Source organism: Brassica oleracea, chromosome C3 (assembly GCF_000695525.1).
Source record: "Brassica oleracea var. oleracea cultivar TO1000 chromosome C3, BOL, whole genome shotgun sequence".
NCBI lineage: Eukaryota > Viridiplantae > Streptophyta > Magnoliopsida > Brassicales > Brassicaceae > Brassica > Brassica oleracea.
In genome coordinates, this window is record NC_027750.1 from 5304203 (window position 1) to 5322958 (window position 18756).

The window sequence follows — 18756 nt, forward strand, 5'->3', positions numbered from 1 at the left end:
AGCCTCTAATTCGTTGGACCTGTGCGTCATATCAGGCAACGTTTAGAAATCCTTCTTTTGGTGGACTTGTGAGTCATATCAAGCACCAACTGAAGTCTGGTAGTATCATTGGGCCATCCGCAACCCATTGTGTCACCGTTCAATCCATCAGTTCTCCCTTTTGGCGAGTTCATATCCCTTTAGTCCGGTCGAGTGATCCTTCCCTATTTTAGGGCGTATCAAGTCGTGGCTAGGAAAGACTGGCAGAGGTGACGCCGGCGTGCGTCTGCACCACCGGCGTCGGAGAACATGTTGAAATTTGAAAACTCGATAATGCCCGAGAGAAAAGCGTCTACAGAAAGCTCATGCTACGAAGTCTGATTTTTCTCAGCCTTTTTATGTTTTTGTTATTATGATTTTTACAAAGAGAGTACAAGAAAATTCGAGATCCGAGGAATGAAGGATGTTGATTTGAGACGTATAAACGGTCAGATGTTTTGTTATCCAGGTCACATTGAGAATATTAGGTTCTTGTAAGAAAAATTTATTATTATCATTATTATGGTTCATGTTTCATTAGTTTCTGCCATTCAATTTGATAGTTACTTGATTATGATCTGAGTTTGTTAGACGCGATTAAATTCCTGGAAAATATTTTTTTCTGTTTGTTTTAAGAGCTTGGTTGGTTTTTATCTATTGTGTATGATTGTTATTTATCTTCAAAAACTTGGCCAAGCAAAAACCAAATGTATGGAGCAGATACTTATTCCTATTGGTCTTCTGTGTTCGATACAAACTAGAAGTCTAGAATCCGCCCTTACACACCAGAAACAGCACAAATTCATTTGTCAATCCAGGAAAAAAAAAACTATAGAAAAAACCTTTATACCTACTTGAACATGAACATTCAGAAAGATACATTGTCTTTGGCTTCTCAGCTCTTTCTCTTGGAACCGGTGCCTCGTCCTGTCTCTTTCTTCTCAGCTTCTGCGGCTTTGCCTCTGCCTCTGCCTCTACCAGCTGCCGTTCTTGAACCTGAGGTTCTAGCTCCTTTCAAATCCACTTCAACTTGGATCCCTGGAACCCGATTATAATAGTTCGTTTAAGAGTTAGCTATGACGCTATCAACAAAATCCCTCCCAGAGATAGAGATGTGGTGTAATAAAGAATCATTCAGAGCCAAGATATGGTTCTAAGCTTGACTTTTCTAAAGCAAAAACACAACTGATCAAAAGAAGTAACAAGAGATCTCTGGCATTCAGATTTTTTAGATTTGACTCCAGGTTTCCTCCATTAGTTACTTCTTGGAATATCAAAAGCAAAACAGAAGACCAAAGTCAGGATTATATATTATGGTCAAGTAGTTTACATACCTAATGTAATGTCTTTCTGATGCTCAGCCATTGATTATGCTGAACCAGTTACCTGAATCTACTATATAATAGTTCACAAAAATGCACAGTACCTGAGCCTTCAGCGTCTGATTCATTTTCTTCTTCATTTTCTGCTACCGGCTCGCCATCTTCACCTCCCAAACTTTCAACAGTTGTTCAAGCATTGCAGCTATTCGCTTCTTTGGTGCCTTCTTCACTCCCGGAAGCTGCACCATGTCAGTAGCACGTACCATTCTGGTTTTACTTGTCTCATTATATTTTTTTTAGTCAAAGCTGTTTTAACTGATTCGAAAATATTGCAACGCAGTAGTAGAGATTCTTGGTCGCAGTGATATCCCATGAAAATGAAAATCGTGTGTACCTTAAATTTTGCCAACTCTATAATAGTATCATAGTCCTCCTGAAACTGCTTCATCCTGTGAACATTTTTGCATATACCAAACAAGTGTATATTGCGTTCATGAACAAGAAACATATATTAACCTTAGGAAGTGTCTGCAGTGGACTCGTCAAGCGACTCAAGAGTAGGGGAAGATACGAAGAGTCTCCCTATGGTCGTCAATGTTGACGTTAGTCAGAAATTTTGAATGAGGAATATATTATATATACACATATATCAGATAATATTAATAAAAAGAAAAGCAGGAGATCAAGAAAGTTGACTCTTCACAGACGGATGAGAGGCAAGGCAGCAATATATAATACACAATGTCTAAAGACTTATCAATATCATCAAAGGTAGTGAATCGTGAAGAAAAAAGCAAACATTTCACCAGCAGAAAGAGATAACTAATAAAGCTAAATGTACATGTGGAAACAGCCTAGGGAACTTTACAAAACCCTTATTTCAATATGAGTGCATGGTGGATTGCACACTCAAAAACTTCATCAGAAAAATAAGGGAGATTGAATGATAGCAAGAAAAAAGGGGATATCAACAACAAAAACTTCATGTAAAGACAAAATAAAGCAATTTTTGGTTAAGATCAATATTATATATTCTCAAATAAGTGGAAGCAACTTACAGGAGAATAGAAGATGCAACACAACAAGATAGATCGAGAGAGTTGCCATTGCCTAAGTCTCCGAATCTACACGTTGATAATATCTCCAAACCACATTTACTATTTCGGTTCGGTTCGGCTTTAGTTGGTTAGGTTTTACTGGATTGATGGGGGTTATAAATTGTTCCGTGACTAGTACTACTGTTATTGCGTTTTTTATTTAGGGTTTTGGACTTCACCACAAAGCAGCCATGGAAGATTCACAACCATCTCTCTCACGAGAACGAATTGACCTAGATCATGCAGGAAACAGCACAACAACAACCATTCCTTTCGATCTCGTTATCGAGATACTCTCTCGACTTCCTGCGAAGTCGCTCTTACGATTCCAATCCGTGTCTAAGCTATGGTTCTCTACCATCCGCAGCAAAAATTTTGTAGACTCGTTCCTGACTTGGTCAAAGACTCGTCCTCGTCTCCTTCTCATGTCCTATCTTCTAAAAAATTTGCAGAAGATCAATTTCATCTTCTCGGCTCCTGAACACACAGACAACAAGGACGATGATAAATCATCCACAGTCATGGCCAGATACGACATGCCGATCTTGGAACCCAGCGACTACTTGATCTCTGGTTCTGTCAACGGTTTCGTCTGCTTCAGAGGTCAGGTTTGTAATACTATCACTGTTTATAATCCCATTACAAGACAAGCTGTGAAACTGCCAGAGGTTACACCCAACGGAAGATGCATGCACGCAAGTCTTGGGTACGATCCAGTCAAAGATCAATACAAGGTGCTATGTGTGACGATGAGGTCCGACTCTATAAGAAAATATAACCAACAGGAGCATTTCGTTTGCACTGTGAGTTCATCTCAGAAACAAGAGTGGAGAAAGATTGAGAACCCGACCGGAGATAATTACAGCTATGTTTGCGGAGAGACATGCATTGATGGTGCTCTATACTATGGAGCTGGACTGTCAAGAATAGTTAGGTTCGATGTTAGATCTGAGAAGATTGATTTTATTAAAATACCCAAGCTGGAGTCATATATGTTCTCTACCGCATACAGGTCCATATTTATAAATTACAAGGGAAAATTGGCCCGTATAGATTGTTCTTTCCCAGAAAATTTTATGACATTGTGGGTTTTTGAAGATGCTGAGAAACAGGAATGGTCGAGCATGACGTGTGTCTTACCTTCTCAGTGGAAATATTTAACTGCGAGTCACTTAATGTCTGAAGGAGTGATCCGTACGGGGGAGCTTGTGGTGTTCAGTGTATTGTTAGACTCATCTAAGCCTTTTTATGTTTGTTATTATGATTTTAATAAAAAGATTATAAGAAAAGTAGAGATCCTAGGAATGAAGGATGGTGATTTCAGAGGTATCCATGGGACTAGTTGGATGTCATGTTTTCCAGGTCACATTGAGAATATTAGGTTCTTGTAAGGAATTTATTTATTGTTATTATTATTCACTGGTTTATGGTTCAATAGTTTCTTCCATTCAATTTGATAGCTACTTGATTATGATCTGAGTTTGTTAGAAAAGATTAAATTCCTGGAAAATAATTTTTCTGATTGTTTTAAGAGCTTGAGTTTTTTTTTTTTTTTTTTTTTAAAGTATTTTTATTTAGAAATACGGTTACAATTTTGCTATGACCGGAGTCATACAGTTCAGGAAACAATTACAAAGTGAAATGATCATTACATGATCCTGAAACAATCGTTGCATATGCACTGATTGACTTTTAGAAAGATGGATAGTGCAAGATGGATAAATAAGAGCTTGAGTTTGTTTTATCTATTTTGATTGATTGCTACTTATCTTCAAAAACTTGGCCGAGCAAAAACCAAATGTACTGTATTGTATATCTAAAGTGTTGTGGATGTTAGATATAACGAAAAAGCGAATTGTGGTTCTGATGAATGGTGCATTATAGGTGGGAGCAGATGCTTATTCCCATAGTTCAAAAAGGTATTGGCCTTGTGTGTTCGATACAAACTAGGAGTCTAGAATCCACCCTTACATACCACCAGAAACAGCACAAATTCATTTGTCAATCCTGGAAAAGAAAACTAACAAAAAAGCCTACCTGAACATGAACATTCCAGAAAGATACATTTCTTTGATAATCTTGCCTGAAAAAACGAGACGTCTTTGGCTTCTCATCTCTTTCTCTTGGAACCGGCGCCTTCTCAGCTTCTGCGGCTTTGCCTCTGCCTCTGCCTCTGCCAGCTGCCTTTCTTGAACCTGAGGTTCCAGCCCCTTTCAAATCCATATCAACTTGGATCCCTGAAACCCAATTATATAGTTCGTTAAAGAGTTAGTTATGATGCTCTCAACAAAATCCCTCCCAGAGATAGAGAGATGTGGTGTAATAAAGAATCATTCAGAGCCAAGCTATGGTTCTAAGCTTGACTTTTCTAAAGGAAACACACAATGGATCAAAAGAGGTAACAAGAGACCTCTGGCATTCAGATTTTTAGATTTGACTCCAGCTTTTCTCCATTAGTTGCTTCTTCTGGAATATCAAAAGCAAAACAGAAGACCAAAGTCAGGATTACATATGGTCAAGTAGTTCGAAAGTCAGGATTACAGATCTAATGGAATGTCTTTCTGAGGATCAGTCATTCATTTATACAGAACCAGTTACCTGAATGAATCTACTATAATAGTTCACAAAAAAATGCACAGTACCTGAGTCTTCAGCGTCTGATTCATTTTCTTCTTCATTTTCTGCTACCGGCTCGCCATCTTCACCGCTCAAACTTTCAACAGTTGGTTCAAGCATTGCAGCTATTCGCTTCTTTGGTGCCTTCTTCACTCCCGGAAGCTGCACCATGTCAGCAGCACGTACCATTCTGGTTTTACTCGTCTCATTATATTTTTTTAGTCAAATCTGTTTTAACAGCAGGTGGAACACCCTCCAATGGATTTGCACGTCCCTAACTCATAGAGATTGCAATACTGTATATTACGTTCTCCCTGCATTCAATATTTGTGTCCACAGCTTTGCATTGTTAATATCATCATATTCTAGGCAGCTTCAGAGCTACAAAACGGAGAAACAGGCTCATACCATAACCATATGTAACTGGAAGCATGCATAAACCCCAAGTAACAGTTCTACATCAACAGAATCCAGCAAAACTATTTTCTCGAGGCAGATGTTTCTAAGTTAGGGTTATATCCAAGCGAAATCGAACCCTTGAGGTTGTGATGGCATTCATTTCGACAGACACTCTTATGGTCAGTCACAAGACTGGACAATTTCTGAAGAAAAAGACATTCCAAAAAGAAAAGAATCAGTTAAAAAGTAGAGATTTTTCCTTTTCAATGGTCAAGATGCAATGACTGAAAAAAAAACTAAAAAAAACAATGAGAAAGATATCTCACAAGGGTTTAGGGTTTTGTTCAAACGCATTTCTCTATTCTTCCTACTCTAAATTGAAGATTGTTCAATGATATAATCAGACACCAACTTTTGTATAAATAAAATGAATTCCCCGCAACATGTCCTCAGCTCTTCTTCTTCTTCTGTTTGCAAGCCTCAACACACAGCTGCTCTGATCTTTATCATGTACTGAATGAGAATAAAGCCAATGATGTTTCTTAAATAAGCTTCCCTCACAATGGCAAAACTGCACGTACCTCTTTCTTCTTCTTTCAGCTTCTGGTTCATTATTCTTCTACTAAACGTTTATAAAACAGAACGTAAGCAGCCGACGTCTTGATCTTTTCTTGGCTGATCTGATTGACATGGCTATCATCAAAGTCATACCATCGATCTCCCCCATGCTGCAAAAGAAAAGATGAATCAAATGAGGATTCAAAAATCGTATGGAGTCAACCCAATAGACTTGGAAATTATGAGCCTGTTAGCACAAGTAATATCCTCCTCTTAAACGTTGAGACATACACGAGGAAGTATAGATGGATTTATCACTTACGTGGACATATGCAGTGTAATGACCACCTCCCATGCCTCCATAGTGATTGCTAATCGCATAGAGCATGTAGCGATAAGTCGTCTGACCATTCTTGTATGAGATGTAGCTTGACAGATCAAAACCATCTATCGGGAAATCCACAAAGGCCTCCAGCTTGTTCTTCATAAACCGGCTATAAGAAAACCTCTTCAGATGAATCACCAGTATCTCTGGCAACCTCCAGAGATCCAACTTTTTAATGGCTTGTCGGTGTTCTTTACAGCCAGGACAATACCTAAAACGATTATGACTCATGTCAGCTACTTGGATATCTAAAAGGCATAAAAATAAAGTTCAAGTTCAACTGCACTAGGTGAGCGATTGTCAAAAGATTTCACTCATCAAAAAGCTGAGAATAAAAATGAGAAAATGATGGTTTTGATCCTTAACTCACCACATGTCATCAGGACCAAGAGGCTCCTCCGTCAAGAATGCTTCAAGGCACTTGTAAAGCGAGACGGTTTCCTGGGGCCTCTTAGTTCCAAATTTGGAAACCTCAGGCAAGGAGCTCAGAAGACAAGTATCATAAACGTCTAGCTCTTTTACTGGCCAACGTGCAAGCACATTCAACCGCTTGGATTTGATATTTACAGGCTTTTCTTTCAATATCTCAGATTCTATTGAGCCTCCTATGTCGTCGGTTAGGTAAAGCCTCAACACAGGGTCTGGAACAGACTCAGTAGTCTCCTTCACATCAGTGGAATTTTTATCCTCAGCTGAAGTAGTACCATCCGTACCTGCTTTTTCAGTTGCTTCTTCTTCGGTAGGATTTTCAAGATTCTCTGTGAAGACTTCACTAGGCATCTTAAATGAACTAAGCAACTTAAGGTACATCTTCTCAACATCAAATCCATTCTCGACATCACAAAGCCTCGAGACCAAGGGGATTCCAAATCCCTTCCAAGTTGGGCTTGATTTCCCACAGATGAACTGCCTGAAATAACATTGAGACGGTTACATATTTGATACCCCATAAATTTGAAACTGCAGTACACTTAGTTAATTGAAAAAAAAAAACATGTTAGAGATGCATTATACATAGGCCAGAGCTATAAATATTGGTTGCTGAGGAAAGAGCTATAAACAAACAGATAATGTCTAACTAGTTTGTCTTGATAAGAACCTTACTTAGCATTTGAATACTAGGCAAACTTACTCTTCCAGCTTCTGATGCATAAATACAATCAAAGGAGAATCGTTTGCATCTTTCTTTAACCGATACACGACAAGTTTGTCACCATCTCTGATCAAGGACAATGAATCACTAGGATCCTCCAGGACACGAAGAATCCGATTGTTGTACACCTATAAAAGTAAAGACCGAATGAATATAAATTTACAAATGATCTGCCTAAGCACCAAAATACGACCCGAAGCGTCAAATATAGCATATGATATAGAAATATACCTCAGTAACCATTAAAGTCTCGTCCTCTGGCAAAGAGCAGGCAGTTACAAGAGCTTTCTGAAGATCTTCAAATTTTCCAAACTTGGGAACGTTGACAGTCACTGAGACAGGCAGACTACCTCCATCGGCACTCATGACTGTTAAATCCATTGTTCGAATTGACGTGCATGGCAAAGGTAGCGATAGGTACATGAACGGATCAAACATAACCGAAACCTTTTTGCAAATAGGACAAACTAATGTTGACTTGTACTGGCCCTACAATCAGAAATGCATACCAATGTCAGGATATATTATTAGCAACTGCACTGAATCAAAGAAGATGAGGATATTCAGGATGCTTAAAGTTCGTGACATAGCCAGAAAACACAAAGCAATTCTTACAAAAAAATAGTGGTACAGAGACAATCAAATAACTTAATAACATGGTAATATGATCGCATTCAAGTAGATAAAATTGCACTGACCAAACTGATGGAAGAATTTTAAATATATGCGGATTAAATGACACGTGAAACATTAAAAATACTACGCAGCTTGAGCATCCAACATTTTTCAAGCTGAATTCAAACTAACTATAGTTTCCTAATGTGCAGTCAAACCCAATTCTTTGCGTGATTGTCGGTAGAGGTATATAAACAATTTGGGAACCTGAGATATTTACTTGGCACACATCAACAATTATTGAATCGTTCCGAGCCATATGATTTCGCCAATATTCATCAGCCACTTCTTCGTCTGGACGGCCATCTCCATCTTTTGCTTCCACATATGGCTTGTTCTTTACACGGTTTAAGTCCTCGTGAAGTCCATCCAGCAAGAAAGCTAGAAGTTCCTGCAACCAAATCAAGAAACCCGAAACACATGAATGGAATATCCCATTATGCAGTCGTTAATGCTGAGAGGAAACATCAGGAAGGCTCACTTAATTCAGATTCTATAAACTGAAGTGTTTTCCCTGACCTGCGAATCATGCTGATTAAAGCCACTAAACTGAGGAGCAAAGCGGCCAAGTTTTGCTTTAAATGTCCTTGGGGTCACTGTTGATGCACCTGGAGCCCACAAACTCCTTAACAAGTCACCAAAAGCTAAGGCGATCTCACCCTGCCAGAAGAAAATTTGATCGGTGAGGCTAACCAAGAAGCAAGAGAATATATTAAACAGCCACAGCACATATTTATACAAAGAACCATAGAGTGGCGTACTTTCATTCCCAATGGGTTCTCCAGATTTATTTCTCTGATGTACTCTCCAAGAAAGAAATCAACAAGCTTTGGTGTGTGAGCCAAGCACTGAAGGGAGCTGTTCATGAAACAAGTATTTCCTAGATTCTGCAAGCCTGTCAGCCCCAAAGTTCCGGCTTCTCCAGCTTTTCCCAAAAAGCTCAAAGAATGACTCCGTCCAAATCTGAAAGTTGTGCCATTGGTAATTCCGTTGGTTTGATGTGTGGAACCATCTTCTTTTTTAGATTCCTTCAAGTTGATGGAGTCTGATAACCCATAAATCTGCAGCTCTAGAAGAATCTGTTGGACCATAAGTAATGAAGGATAAGAAATACCGCATCAAGGAAGTATGAAGGAAAAAAAAAGGAAAAGGGACGTCGTCAAACTTACTTCTTGATCTGTTTGTTGTTGGCAAGCCTTGGAATTGTTCATATCTTTTTGGAAAAACAAGGTTGTTTGCCCAGAAATATCCCAAATGCGCAGCTACAGAACCAAAGGTACAGGTATAATTTGTAATTGCATGAATATATTGCCTACGCCACATACGATAAACTGCCATTTGCATATCGTGTACATAGTAGGTAAAAAGATCATAAATGGAACACATTACCTGCTCCGAATCCAAACTGAATATCTTGCATGCTCGTCTGAAGCACTCAACTGAATTGTCCTGCAGGCAGAAAACATAAGATTTGAAACAAGAAAAGATCATACATGGAACACGAAACAAAATGGGTTCTAATATGGTTCAAGCATGAATCTTCAGTGGAGATGAAGTATATTTTGTAGATTACAAATTCAGCAGATAGAAGGTAGAGTCTCCTGACCTATAGCTATGCAATGTCTCATAGGGAAATTCAATTATGAGGAAACCAAGTCCCAATGAAATGAATAATGTGGATCACTGCACTTCTATAGCAGCAAGAAAATGTGGCGCCAGTAAGGCACTAGATTAGGCAAATAAAGAAGGCTGTAAGCTTGAAGAGACCTTTTTGCAAATTTTAACCGCCAATGAATTGGTTTCCTGCAAGACGGAGAGCCTGAGTTGTACTGGATAAACATCGCCTCTGTCAACGCCTCCAGTGGAGAAACTTTTCACGCCTTTCTCATTAATTTTATCGTTATGGTGCCTGGGAGCAAAGAAGTAATGGGTCACAAAGTAAGGACATCACCTTTACTTTTCTAAAAGGTACAATGTACAGTATACCCAAGCATATATACAATAGGTACGAGGATTGACTCAAAGTCTGTAGCTTTCTCACACATCCCAACACAAACTTCTAACAAAGGATTTCAACAGACTGAATCAAGTCATTCTGGAGCAAACAACACCCTTACCATTTGAGTGCCTGCAGCCACATGTCACTTGAGACCAAAGCAAAGTCCCTGCCTGAGACGCTTGCTTCTCCCGTGTCATTACTCTGTAACGCATCATCACCTTCTCTCCTCAGATCAAACAAGATATCGGAGTTAAAGATGTTGTTAATCAACTTCATAGGGCCTCCGTAAGACGACCCAGTAGTCGCTGCTGTATACAAGATCTCTCTTTTCTCAACAGATTCACAAGGCACTGACTCTTGAGCATCTTTCCACCACCTGAGAGACATTCAAAAGTTCACTTGGTTAATCGAATGTTTCTCTCTAATGCTATTGGAATGAATATTTGATTTGATACCAATCAGCAATAGCCAAGGATCCACAGGTTTCAAAATCTCTAAAAGATCAAATCAATTTTAAATCAAATACCCCATTCGAATCAAACGCCTTATTTACTGAGATGCGATTCAGATTAGCCGAATATTCCAATCACAATGAAAGAATACGGTAGCGAGAGCTAGAGAGAGAGAGAGACGGAGAAAAGGAGATACCTGAAGGGGACGAAATAGACGCTCTGCTCGCCGTTGAACGAATCGATCCGCTGAGCTGAATCGGGAGATTCCTCGGACGTTGATGCCACGCTCATAGTTCCTCCGCACACGATTGCCAAAAGCAAAGATTCGCAGGGAGAGAGAGAGAGAGAGAGAGAGAGAGAGAGAGAGAGAGAGAGAGAGATGTTTACGGAGAGGAGGGACCGATCTTTTCTTCAGACAGTCACCATCTAACAACGCACGCCCGTACGCACGCACGACAAAATAGAGAGAGATTTTTTTTTTTTTTTGTGTCGTCGTCCCTCGCGAAGATGATATAAGGAAGGAGGGAAATTCTATATAGTAATTTTTGTTTTACAAATTTGTAGATTTATTGTTGCTAATATAACAAATATTGCAGATTATCGAATTATTTACAAAGATATTTTTCATGTTAAAGGTTAATTTGTATTTTGACCAAGAAATGATTTTTTTTTTGTATAAGCTCGAATCCTAATTTTAATTGGGAAGTACATATGAAAATAAGTATTGTAATTATTTTAAACGGTTCAAATATAAAATTTTAATAACAAAAAAATGTGAACCACTGATTTGAACGATGTAATCAACAAGAAATTTGCAATAGACTATTCTCAACCGGTGAAAATATGTCTACACCAATAGAATGATCGGTGTTCATTACAGGGAGAGTTTTTACGATGTAAACGTTTTTTCTCTAATTTTATCATCCGACATATCCCTAGGGCACAAAATACAAAGATTGACTAGTCAGCACGTGGTGCTAAAAATTTACCTTCAACTATGGTTTATATCTACTCAGTTTTGTTATAGTTTATGTCGACTCAGTTTCACCATCTTAGCTAACTGGTTCGATTCTTTTAGTCTACTCTGGTATAGTTTTTTAATTGGAAAAAAATAACAAAAAAATAAATAAATAAAAGAATTTCGGCAAGATATATGGCTTTGCCTAGAGCTGGAAATTTTAATCATTGCCCGCGGGCCCCGCCCCGTTTGACCCGCCGCGGGGCGGGTGCGGGTCAGCCGAATTTGAATTGCGGGTACCCGCCAACTCGCAAATTAAAAAAAAACATTTTTGAAAAAAAAATATTTTTTCGTAAAATATATAAAAAACAATAAATATTTGTATAATTTTAATTATAAATATATTTTTTAATAGTATTTTTTAAAAATAACTATTATATAAATAAAAAATAATTATTTTTAATTAAAATAATTATTATATAATTAGAAAATAATCATTTTTAATTAAAATAACTATTTTTAATATAATTAATATTACCCGCGGGTTTTGGCGGGACGGGTGCGGATATAAAAGTTTTTGTTTGCGGATTATGCGGATCAAGTTTTTGAATCGAAAAAATGATTCGACCCGCGGTGGGGCGGGGCGGGTCGACCCGCGAACCCAGCACTATTTGCCTCATAGACTTGATTAAATTGAATTGCATTTTGAGTCATGTATCACCCAAATAACTCATATGGATAATGAACTTATACTACTTGACAAAGTAATCAATAAAGTAGCTTTAGTCACCATCTTTTGGATCTGATATTATTACTATCACATGATGTGTCTTTTAAGAAGGTTAAAAAGACAACTTATGACGTATGCGTATAAGAATAACAATGGTATTGTAGTCAATTTCAAAGTCTGGATAGTCTTGAAAGCTTAACTGATCTATAATTCAAAAAAAGCAAAGTAACACAACATGTATATTACATCAGTAGAACCGTGAGACTGTCCCACCAGGGTACTGACCCCTGGACTCGAATCCATGATCCCTCTCTCCGCCCTGAAACCTAGCTCTCTCTCCATATGCTTCAAACCGATCTGATCCATAGGATCTGGATGGTGGTGCATCAGCTGGATCTTGAGCATTACCAATGTAACCCTGGGGATGGCCAGATGGTCTTAGATTGGCCGCACCAACCGCGTTTGTATGATACTGATCCATCATCCCAGGTGTTTGCTGCTTGTACTGTTGCTGCCTAGCTTGTGATTCTTTCCTCATGATCTCTTCTCTTTTACCTGCGTGGCGTGATCTCAGTGCAGCTAACTGTTCTTCGTACCGAGTATTAATGGTGTTTATTCTCTGTATACAGAGAGTTTAAAAAGACTTCAGATCAACTAACTAAAACCAAAACTAGAGTAGTTCAGTAGCAGAGCTTTTGTTCCTAACCTCTCGATGTCTGGCAATCTCTGCATCCTCTGCTCCCATTTGATCTTTTGCTAGTCTTGTTATATCATCCATGAACTTCTGTTCAATGCCTTCAAAGGTCTGCATCCCACGGTTATTCTCATAGCCAGGTTTCGAGTTTTCATGGTGCTGTGGTTGAGCTCTTGGACCGCTGCCTTGTGTCTCCATTCCTGATTTTGGATCCATTTGGCCGCGGTAATATGTCCTTGATGAATCAACGCCTTGGCCTGCATGAACACAACGCTGGTATCAAGAGATAAACCCTAAAGCCTGAGATACAGTCGATGCAGGAGGAACTACAAAAGGATATGGTTTTTAAAAATATCTCCACCAAAAACAAATATGCAACTAACACTCCTCAACAATTTATACAAAACTTGTTGTATATGTCCATTGCCTGTTTATAAATGGATTTTCAAATTCACCAAAAATTCTAAAACAACAATACCATTGCCTACGAGACTTTAGAAGCAACCCCTATCAGTAAGTAAAGAGACGTACTTTCATTGTAAGCAGCAGTTGGCATAGGCCTGGACATATTCGGGGGACCATCTCTTTCCCATCTCCATTGACCATCTGGTTGCGATGGTTGGTCCCTCTCAGGCGTGAACGCCTCTAACTGACCTTGGAAATCAGAATGTGCATTCTGTATCTGTCCAGCTCCATATCCGGTAGCAGGCGAGTCCGCAAAGTTTCCCTGTCTTCTCATTTTTCACTTTCTCGCAAAATCTGACCAACAAAAATTTAACCACTCAGAAAGAAACTTCAGGTTCATTGCACAGCAGGCATACCGTGAAGATCTTTAACACGAACTAAAAACTAAGTACATAAACAAATTAAATTAGCAGAGAAATACAATTCTAAAACGTAGCCACCATTCACCTAAAGCTTCAATCTTATGTACTAATGCAAAGCGGATTAAAGATACTCTACATCAATCTTGCAAAACAAATCAACAACATCAAAAAAGGTATCTCAAAGCGAAGGAGAATGTCATAACTCATGACAATGCCTCCACAAAGCTAGGAACTTTCCAAGGATATGAAACTAGACAATCGATGAGAAAGCTACATATTCTTTCTATAGCGTCTCTTGCAGTGAAGCTCCAACATGCTTACACATAAACTGGAGCTATAACAGGGCGGCAAAAGCAAAGTTTATAACTTCCACCAAAAGATATTTACAGCATCCCAACAATCTTGACTTCTTTCTTTATACAAGAACACTATCAAATTACAGTTTTTCAATTCGCGTATCACGATGTCGGATTCAGATTATGGATTTCCTCAGAGATTGTTTCAGTAGACACTTGACGAGCAAAATCGAAAAACGAAAAATCGAATCTCTCAAGGGGAATAACATTGATTCGATCTCATCACAGCTAAGTAATTAAGTTCAGTGATGATAAGAAATTCACACAGACGGAAATAACGATGGGATTGGAGAGTTTAACGTACCTGAAGCTGTCACTCGAGCGGAGGAAGAAGCAGAAGGCGAGGAAGAAGCAGAGCGATTCACAATATTGGATATTCGGTGGAATCTGGGTCTCCAATTGGGCCGCCGGGTCGGGTCTGTTTTAGTAGGGTGCGCGTGAAAGTCTTCTAACACAAGCGCGTGTCAGGGAAACACATTTTAATCCAGTCCATTAAAATAATATTTTTTTAATCACAAAGAAGGGCAGTAAAAAGTAATTAATTACTTTACTGATTAACTAACCTTAATGAAAAACCGTTATGATTAAAGATGGTGGGAAAGCAAACAAACAAACAAAAAAAGAAAGGCATTTACAGCTCATGGAGTCGTACAGTTGACACTCCCAAAACTTCCAAGAAAAGCATCAGATCCAATCTTCTTCTCACTCAATCATTTCTCTAGATAGAGAGATAGAGAGAGAGAGAGAGAAACTTAGCTCATCAGTGAAGAAACGAATGGCAATAGATGATCGACCTCGCCTTAGCCGCAGAATCCGCTTCCTTCTTCTCTCCTGGCTCCGCCGTACTCGCTCCGGTGAGCCACAATTTCGCTTTTCTTTTCCATCTTTTAGATTAGATTCAAGCGGCTTCCACAATCACCTTCTGTTTCCAGATTACATTCTACAGTTTGATTCCACTATTATTGCATTGGACTATATGACTTGTTACTCTTATGTTAACATATGTACAAATATGACTTGTTACTCTTAACACTAATCTATTACTACGACTGTGTTTAATTTGTACCTGGTTATGTTTGGTTCGATTTCGACTAGAGTTTGACTTAGTCTCTCTGTGTTATGTTCTGTTTCTGGAAAGACTTATATAACCTTACCATTGTGTGCCATCATCATGGCAGGTCAAATAGAGTTTGTCAGACGATTTGGGTACACGGAACTCGTGAAAGCAACGGAAGGTTTCCGTAAGGTTATCTACACCAACTATCACGGTTCCGCATACACAGCCAAATTCAAAGGCGGTGAGGTTGCTTTGGTCAAAGAACTCAAGTCTCTCGATCTTGGACGTGAGAGGTTCTACGAGGAAGTCCAGCTCTTGGGACGCTTACGTCACCGCCATCTCCTCACGCTTCGCGGCTTTTGCACCGGTCGCAAAAGGTTCCCTTTCCTTTCTTTCTTTCTTGAAATCTACAAACAACAATTTTTCTGTTTGTTAGCTTTTCATTTAATCTTCTTCTTGCTTGCTTGCCTGCTTCTCAGGATGCTAGTGTATGACAATATTGAAAATGGAAGCTTGAAAGAACATCTCAATGGTAAAAAAAAAAACTCAAAACATTATCATCATAACATAATCAATCCTTTTACTAAACGTTCCGTCTGTTTCTTGATAGATCCGCTCAAGACTCCTTTGAACTGGAAGACTCGCATCCAAATAGCCATTGGGGTCGCAGCTGCATTAGTAAGTTGCTTTTTAAATGTTTATTTAACATACGTACCGATTATTATACTACTAAAGAGAGTCAGAAGATGATTATGATCTTCTCTTTAACCGCAGGAATATTTGCTAATCTTCAGCAGTAGTGATGCACAGATCTATGATGTTTCAGTGAACTCATGTAACATCATGCTGGATCAAAACTTCACCCCCAAAGTAAGTTCAGTGATTACAAAATTCAGCAAATTCAATAGCTGAAATCTCTCTCTTGCAGATAACAGACATCCGCATCAACAGACACACACAAAGCCATCCCAAAACAACCAATGATGCTTGCTCCGAAGGTAAAAAAACTAAATCTTCTTTTTCTTTCCAAGACTCAATGTCCTTTTTGGCTTTCCTCACGGTTTTGGAAAACTGACGTGTAGGATCATGTGCGGATGAGGAATGTGGAAACGTGATATTCCAGCTAGGAGTGTTGATGTTGGAACTGATCACAGGACAATCATCAGACAGACAAGGCGAAGACTTGATCGAATGGGTACAACACTCTTGCATTGCAAACTCCATTGATAAGATGATTGATCCAGATCTCGGCAACAGCTACAACTCTAGAGAGCTACAGAAAGTTCTAGCCGTGGCTCGGCTCTGTATAAAATCGAGGTACGAGCCACCTTCCTTCTCAATAACACATGTATACCGATATCTACAGAAGAAGATCGATGTTGCATCGTAAGTAGTAGTTCTCGTCTGTGAATTGAACTGAGGTTGAATGGTCGAAGTTGAGGAGATTACATGTGGACCGTTTCAGACAATTCTAGATATAATAATAGCTAATAGTGTGGTAAGGATTGTACTAGTCTTGTTTCTTGATATAAAGCTTCTTCAGCAACACTATATACAACTTATGCGCATTGAATTGTTGAAAATCTAGCTAGAAATTATTTTGTTGAAAATATCTTGATATAGCACATTGAATTGTTGGTGGAGAGGACAAAATCTCAAAAACTAGAAAAGTTTATTCCAAAAATATAATAAAATTTGTAACAGGATTTAGGCAAAGTCTATAAGAAGATCCAAAAAATCATGTAAAGAAAATTTTAACAAAAAAAAACGCAAAAGTTGGATATCACTAAAATGCGCATGTTGGATCACTGCTGAGCACATTGAACACCGTGACCACCGCCTGGGCCTTCTTCTTCATCATCGTCATCATAAGCCTCTCTTTTAGCTTGAGCCTTCCTTTTCATCTCAGCTTCAATGTTCACCTCGTGCAGCGTCGTCTCTTCGCACTCGGCTATCTCCATGTCGCTCAGAGCAAACTCTGCCGGCTTTGGTAAGACAGCTTCAAAGGCCTTTGTCTGATCTCCGCTAAGCGACTCCGGGAACTCGACCGTGAAGTGGATGTAAAGCTTGCCCTTCATGAACGGCCTCTGGTGCATCGGCATTCCCTCGTCGCTTATCGCCTTGTATGAATCTATCAACAAACAAATACACACCACGGTAAGGCACAGTAAAAGCTGGCGTAATTAGAGAGGCTTGTGGTTGAGATACGTACCTGGCTGCACAACCTCCCCAGGGCTGGATTTGATGAGAAGCTGTCTTGCGTCCAAGTGCGTCAAGACGAACTGGAAGCCACAGAGAGCCTCAGTTAGAGAGAGGGTGTGCTCCACAAAGAGATCATTTCCCTTTCTCTTGAACTTAGGGTGCTCCTTCTGCTGAATGACAAGTACTATATCTCCAGTGACCGTATCAGGCTGTTTTGAAATAACAAAAGAAAGTTAATAAGACGAGTAATGTAGTGATTGATGACTGAAAGAAGGGACAAGGATAGTGTAACAAACCGCTTCATCAGCTTGTCCGCGGAATGTGATCTTCTGACTGTTTTGCATTCCCTTTTCAACAGCTACATCAAGCACCTTCTTCTCGGGGATAACTTTATCTCCTTTGCATTGTGTACACCTGTCACGATCATTGATGGTCTCTCCTGTACCCTTGCAGTCTTGACAAACATGCTGCATCTGCTGAATCATTCCAGGTCCAATCTGCCTGATCGAGACCTTCATTCCCTTTCCTTGACACCCACCACATTTCAGCGAAGCTCCAGACTTTGAACCCTTTCTGCCACATCATAAAATCAAAATCTTTTAAGCATCTTGGAGACATTAAAAGAAACGAAAATTTGAAAGACAAGACAAGAGTCACAGAGGCATATCTACTAACCCGCTACACTTTGAGCACAGAGCATTCCTAGAAAGTGAGAGCTTCTTTGTTGTTCCGAGATAAAGATCCTCCAGGGATACCCTCAGAGGGTGAACAACATCTTCGCCACGCCTCTGCCTCCTTTCATTACGACCAAAGAAGGACGAGAAGATATCAAAAGGGTCGTGTCGATCAATTCCATCCTTGAGTCCCTCCTCTCCATATTGATCGTAGATCTCACGCTTCTCTGGATCACTAAGAACTCCATAAGCCTCACCTAGCTCCTTGAACTGCAGAGAGACATGTAAAGTACCGTTAAACATCTAAAGATATAGGTCAAATTCAAGAATCATCCCTAGCAAGCTTCAATGACCTAAAGCTCGAAATTTTCAGATCGAATCGGACTTATAGATATATTTAACGAAGACCCAAGAGCTTACGCGAGCTCATATCGATCGGGGAACCCAAATCAAACTATAAAGGAACTAACTCAATTCCACAGAATCTAAGCCAATAAACTATAAAGGAGTTAACTTTCTCAAAGGAACTAATTCAATTCCACAGAATCTAAGCCAATAAAGAAGGGGGGGGGGGCTCTAAGATT

General features: G+C 39.2%; 5 protein-coding genes and 1 pseudogene across 7 annotated transcripts in view; 3 read left to right on the top strand and 3 right to left on the bottom strand.

Moving 5' to 3' along the window:
* The window catches only part of LOC106335682, a 9212-nt pseudogene extending 8696 nt beyond the window's left edge, over nucleotides 1–516 (top strand).
* A 2068-nt stretch (nucleotides 517–2584) lies between these two features.
* Nucleotides 2585–3828, top strand: LOC106335683 (F-box protein At1g30790-like). Its single transcript, XM_013774263.1, has one exon. The coding sequence runs from the start codon at nucleotides 2629–2631 to the stop codon at nucleotides 3826–3828; it is 1200 nt and encodes a 399-aa protein (XP_013629717.1). The 5' UTR covers nucleotides 2585–2628.
* Nucleotides 3829–4309: 481 nt separating this feature from the next.
* On the bottom strand, nucleotides 4310–11156 carry LOC106335681 (ubiquitin carboxyl-terminal hydrolase 8-like). Of its 3 annotated transcripts, XR_001268750.1 has the most exons (18): nucleotides 10871–11156; nucleotides 10341–10598; nucleotides 9991–10132; nucleotides 9613–9672; nucleotides 9393–9485; nucleotides 8985–9302; nucleotides 8743–8883; nucleotides 8444–8614; nucleotides 7780–8037; nucleotides 7528–7676; nucleotides 6766–7305; nucleotides 6333–6606; nucleotides 6034–6180; nucleotides 5779–5965; nucleotides 5462–5655; nucleotides 5080–5367; nucleotides 4848–4903; nucleotides 4310–4674 (listed from the first exon to the last, which is right to left on the bottom strand). XR_001268750.1 is itself a non-coding variant. In XM_013774262.1 (13 exons), the coding sequence occupies exons 1-13, from the start codon at nucleotides 10963–10965 to the stop codon at nucleotides 6064–6066; spliced, it is 2616 nt and encodes an 871-aa protein (XP_013629716.1). In that variant the 5' UTR covers nucleotides 10966–11156; the 3' UTR covers nucleotides 5928–6063. The 3 variants fall into 3 exon arrangements, 1 of the variants encoding a protein (XP_013629716.1); XR_001268751.1 differs by lacking the exon at nucleotides 5779–5965 and having other exon boundaries at nucleotides 4311–4674; XM_013774262.1 differs by lacking the exons at nucleotides 4310–4674; nucleotides 4848–4903; nucleotides 5080–5367; nucleotides 5462–5655 and having other exon boundaries at nucleotides 5928–6180.
* A 1323-nt stretch (nucleotides 11157–12479) lies between these two features.
* Nucleotides 12480–14641, bottom strand: LOC106331738. Its single transcript, XM_013770142.1, has 4 exons — nucleotides 14544–14641; nucleotides 13588–13815; nucleotides 13069–13313; nucleotides 12480–12981 (listed from the first exon to the last, which is right to left on the bottom strand). Exons 2-4 carry the CDS (start codon nucleotides 13793–13795, stop codon nucleotides 12610–12612), a joined length of 825 nt encoding a protein of 274 aa, XP_013625596.1. The 5' UTR covers nucleotides 13796–13815; nucleotides 14544–14641; the 3' UTR covers nucleotides 12480–12609.
* A 230-nt stretch (nucleotides 14642–14871) lies between these two features.
* Nucleotides 14872–16974, top strand: LOC106335686 (probable receptor-like protein kinase At1g49730). Its single transcript, XM_013774265.1, has 7 exons — nucleotides 14872–15093; nucleotides 15418–15673; nucleotides 15776–15828; nucleotides 15907–15974; nucleotides 16071–16166; nucleotides 16225–16294; nucleotides 16379–16974. The coding sequence occupies exons 1-7, from the start codon at nucleotides 15015–15017 to the stop codon at nucleotides 16684–16686; spliced, it is 930 nt and encodes a 309-aa protein (XP_013629719.1). The 5' UTR covers nucleotides 14872–15014; the 3' UTR covers nucleotides 16687–16974.
* The window catches only part of LOC106335684 (chaperone protein dnaJ 3-like), a 2162-nt gene continuing 355 nt past the window's right edge, over nucleotides 16950–18756 (bottom strand). Inside the window, exons 2-5 of the mRNA XM_013774264.1 lie at nucleotides 18174–18442; nucleotides 17795–18071; nucleotides 17509–17707; nucleotides 16950–17427 (exon numbers count right to left, since the gene is read on the bottom strand). Of these exons, the coding sequence (XP_013629718.1) occupies nucleotides 17102–17427; nucleotides 17509–17707; nucleotides 17795–18071; nucleotides 18174–18442 (1071 nt within the window). The 3' untranslated portion in view covers nucleotides 16950–17101. The remainder of the gene's footprint in view (nucleotides 17428–17508; nucleotides 17708–17794; nucleotides 18072–18173; nucleotides 18443–18756) is intronic.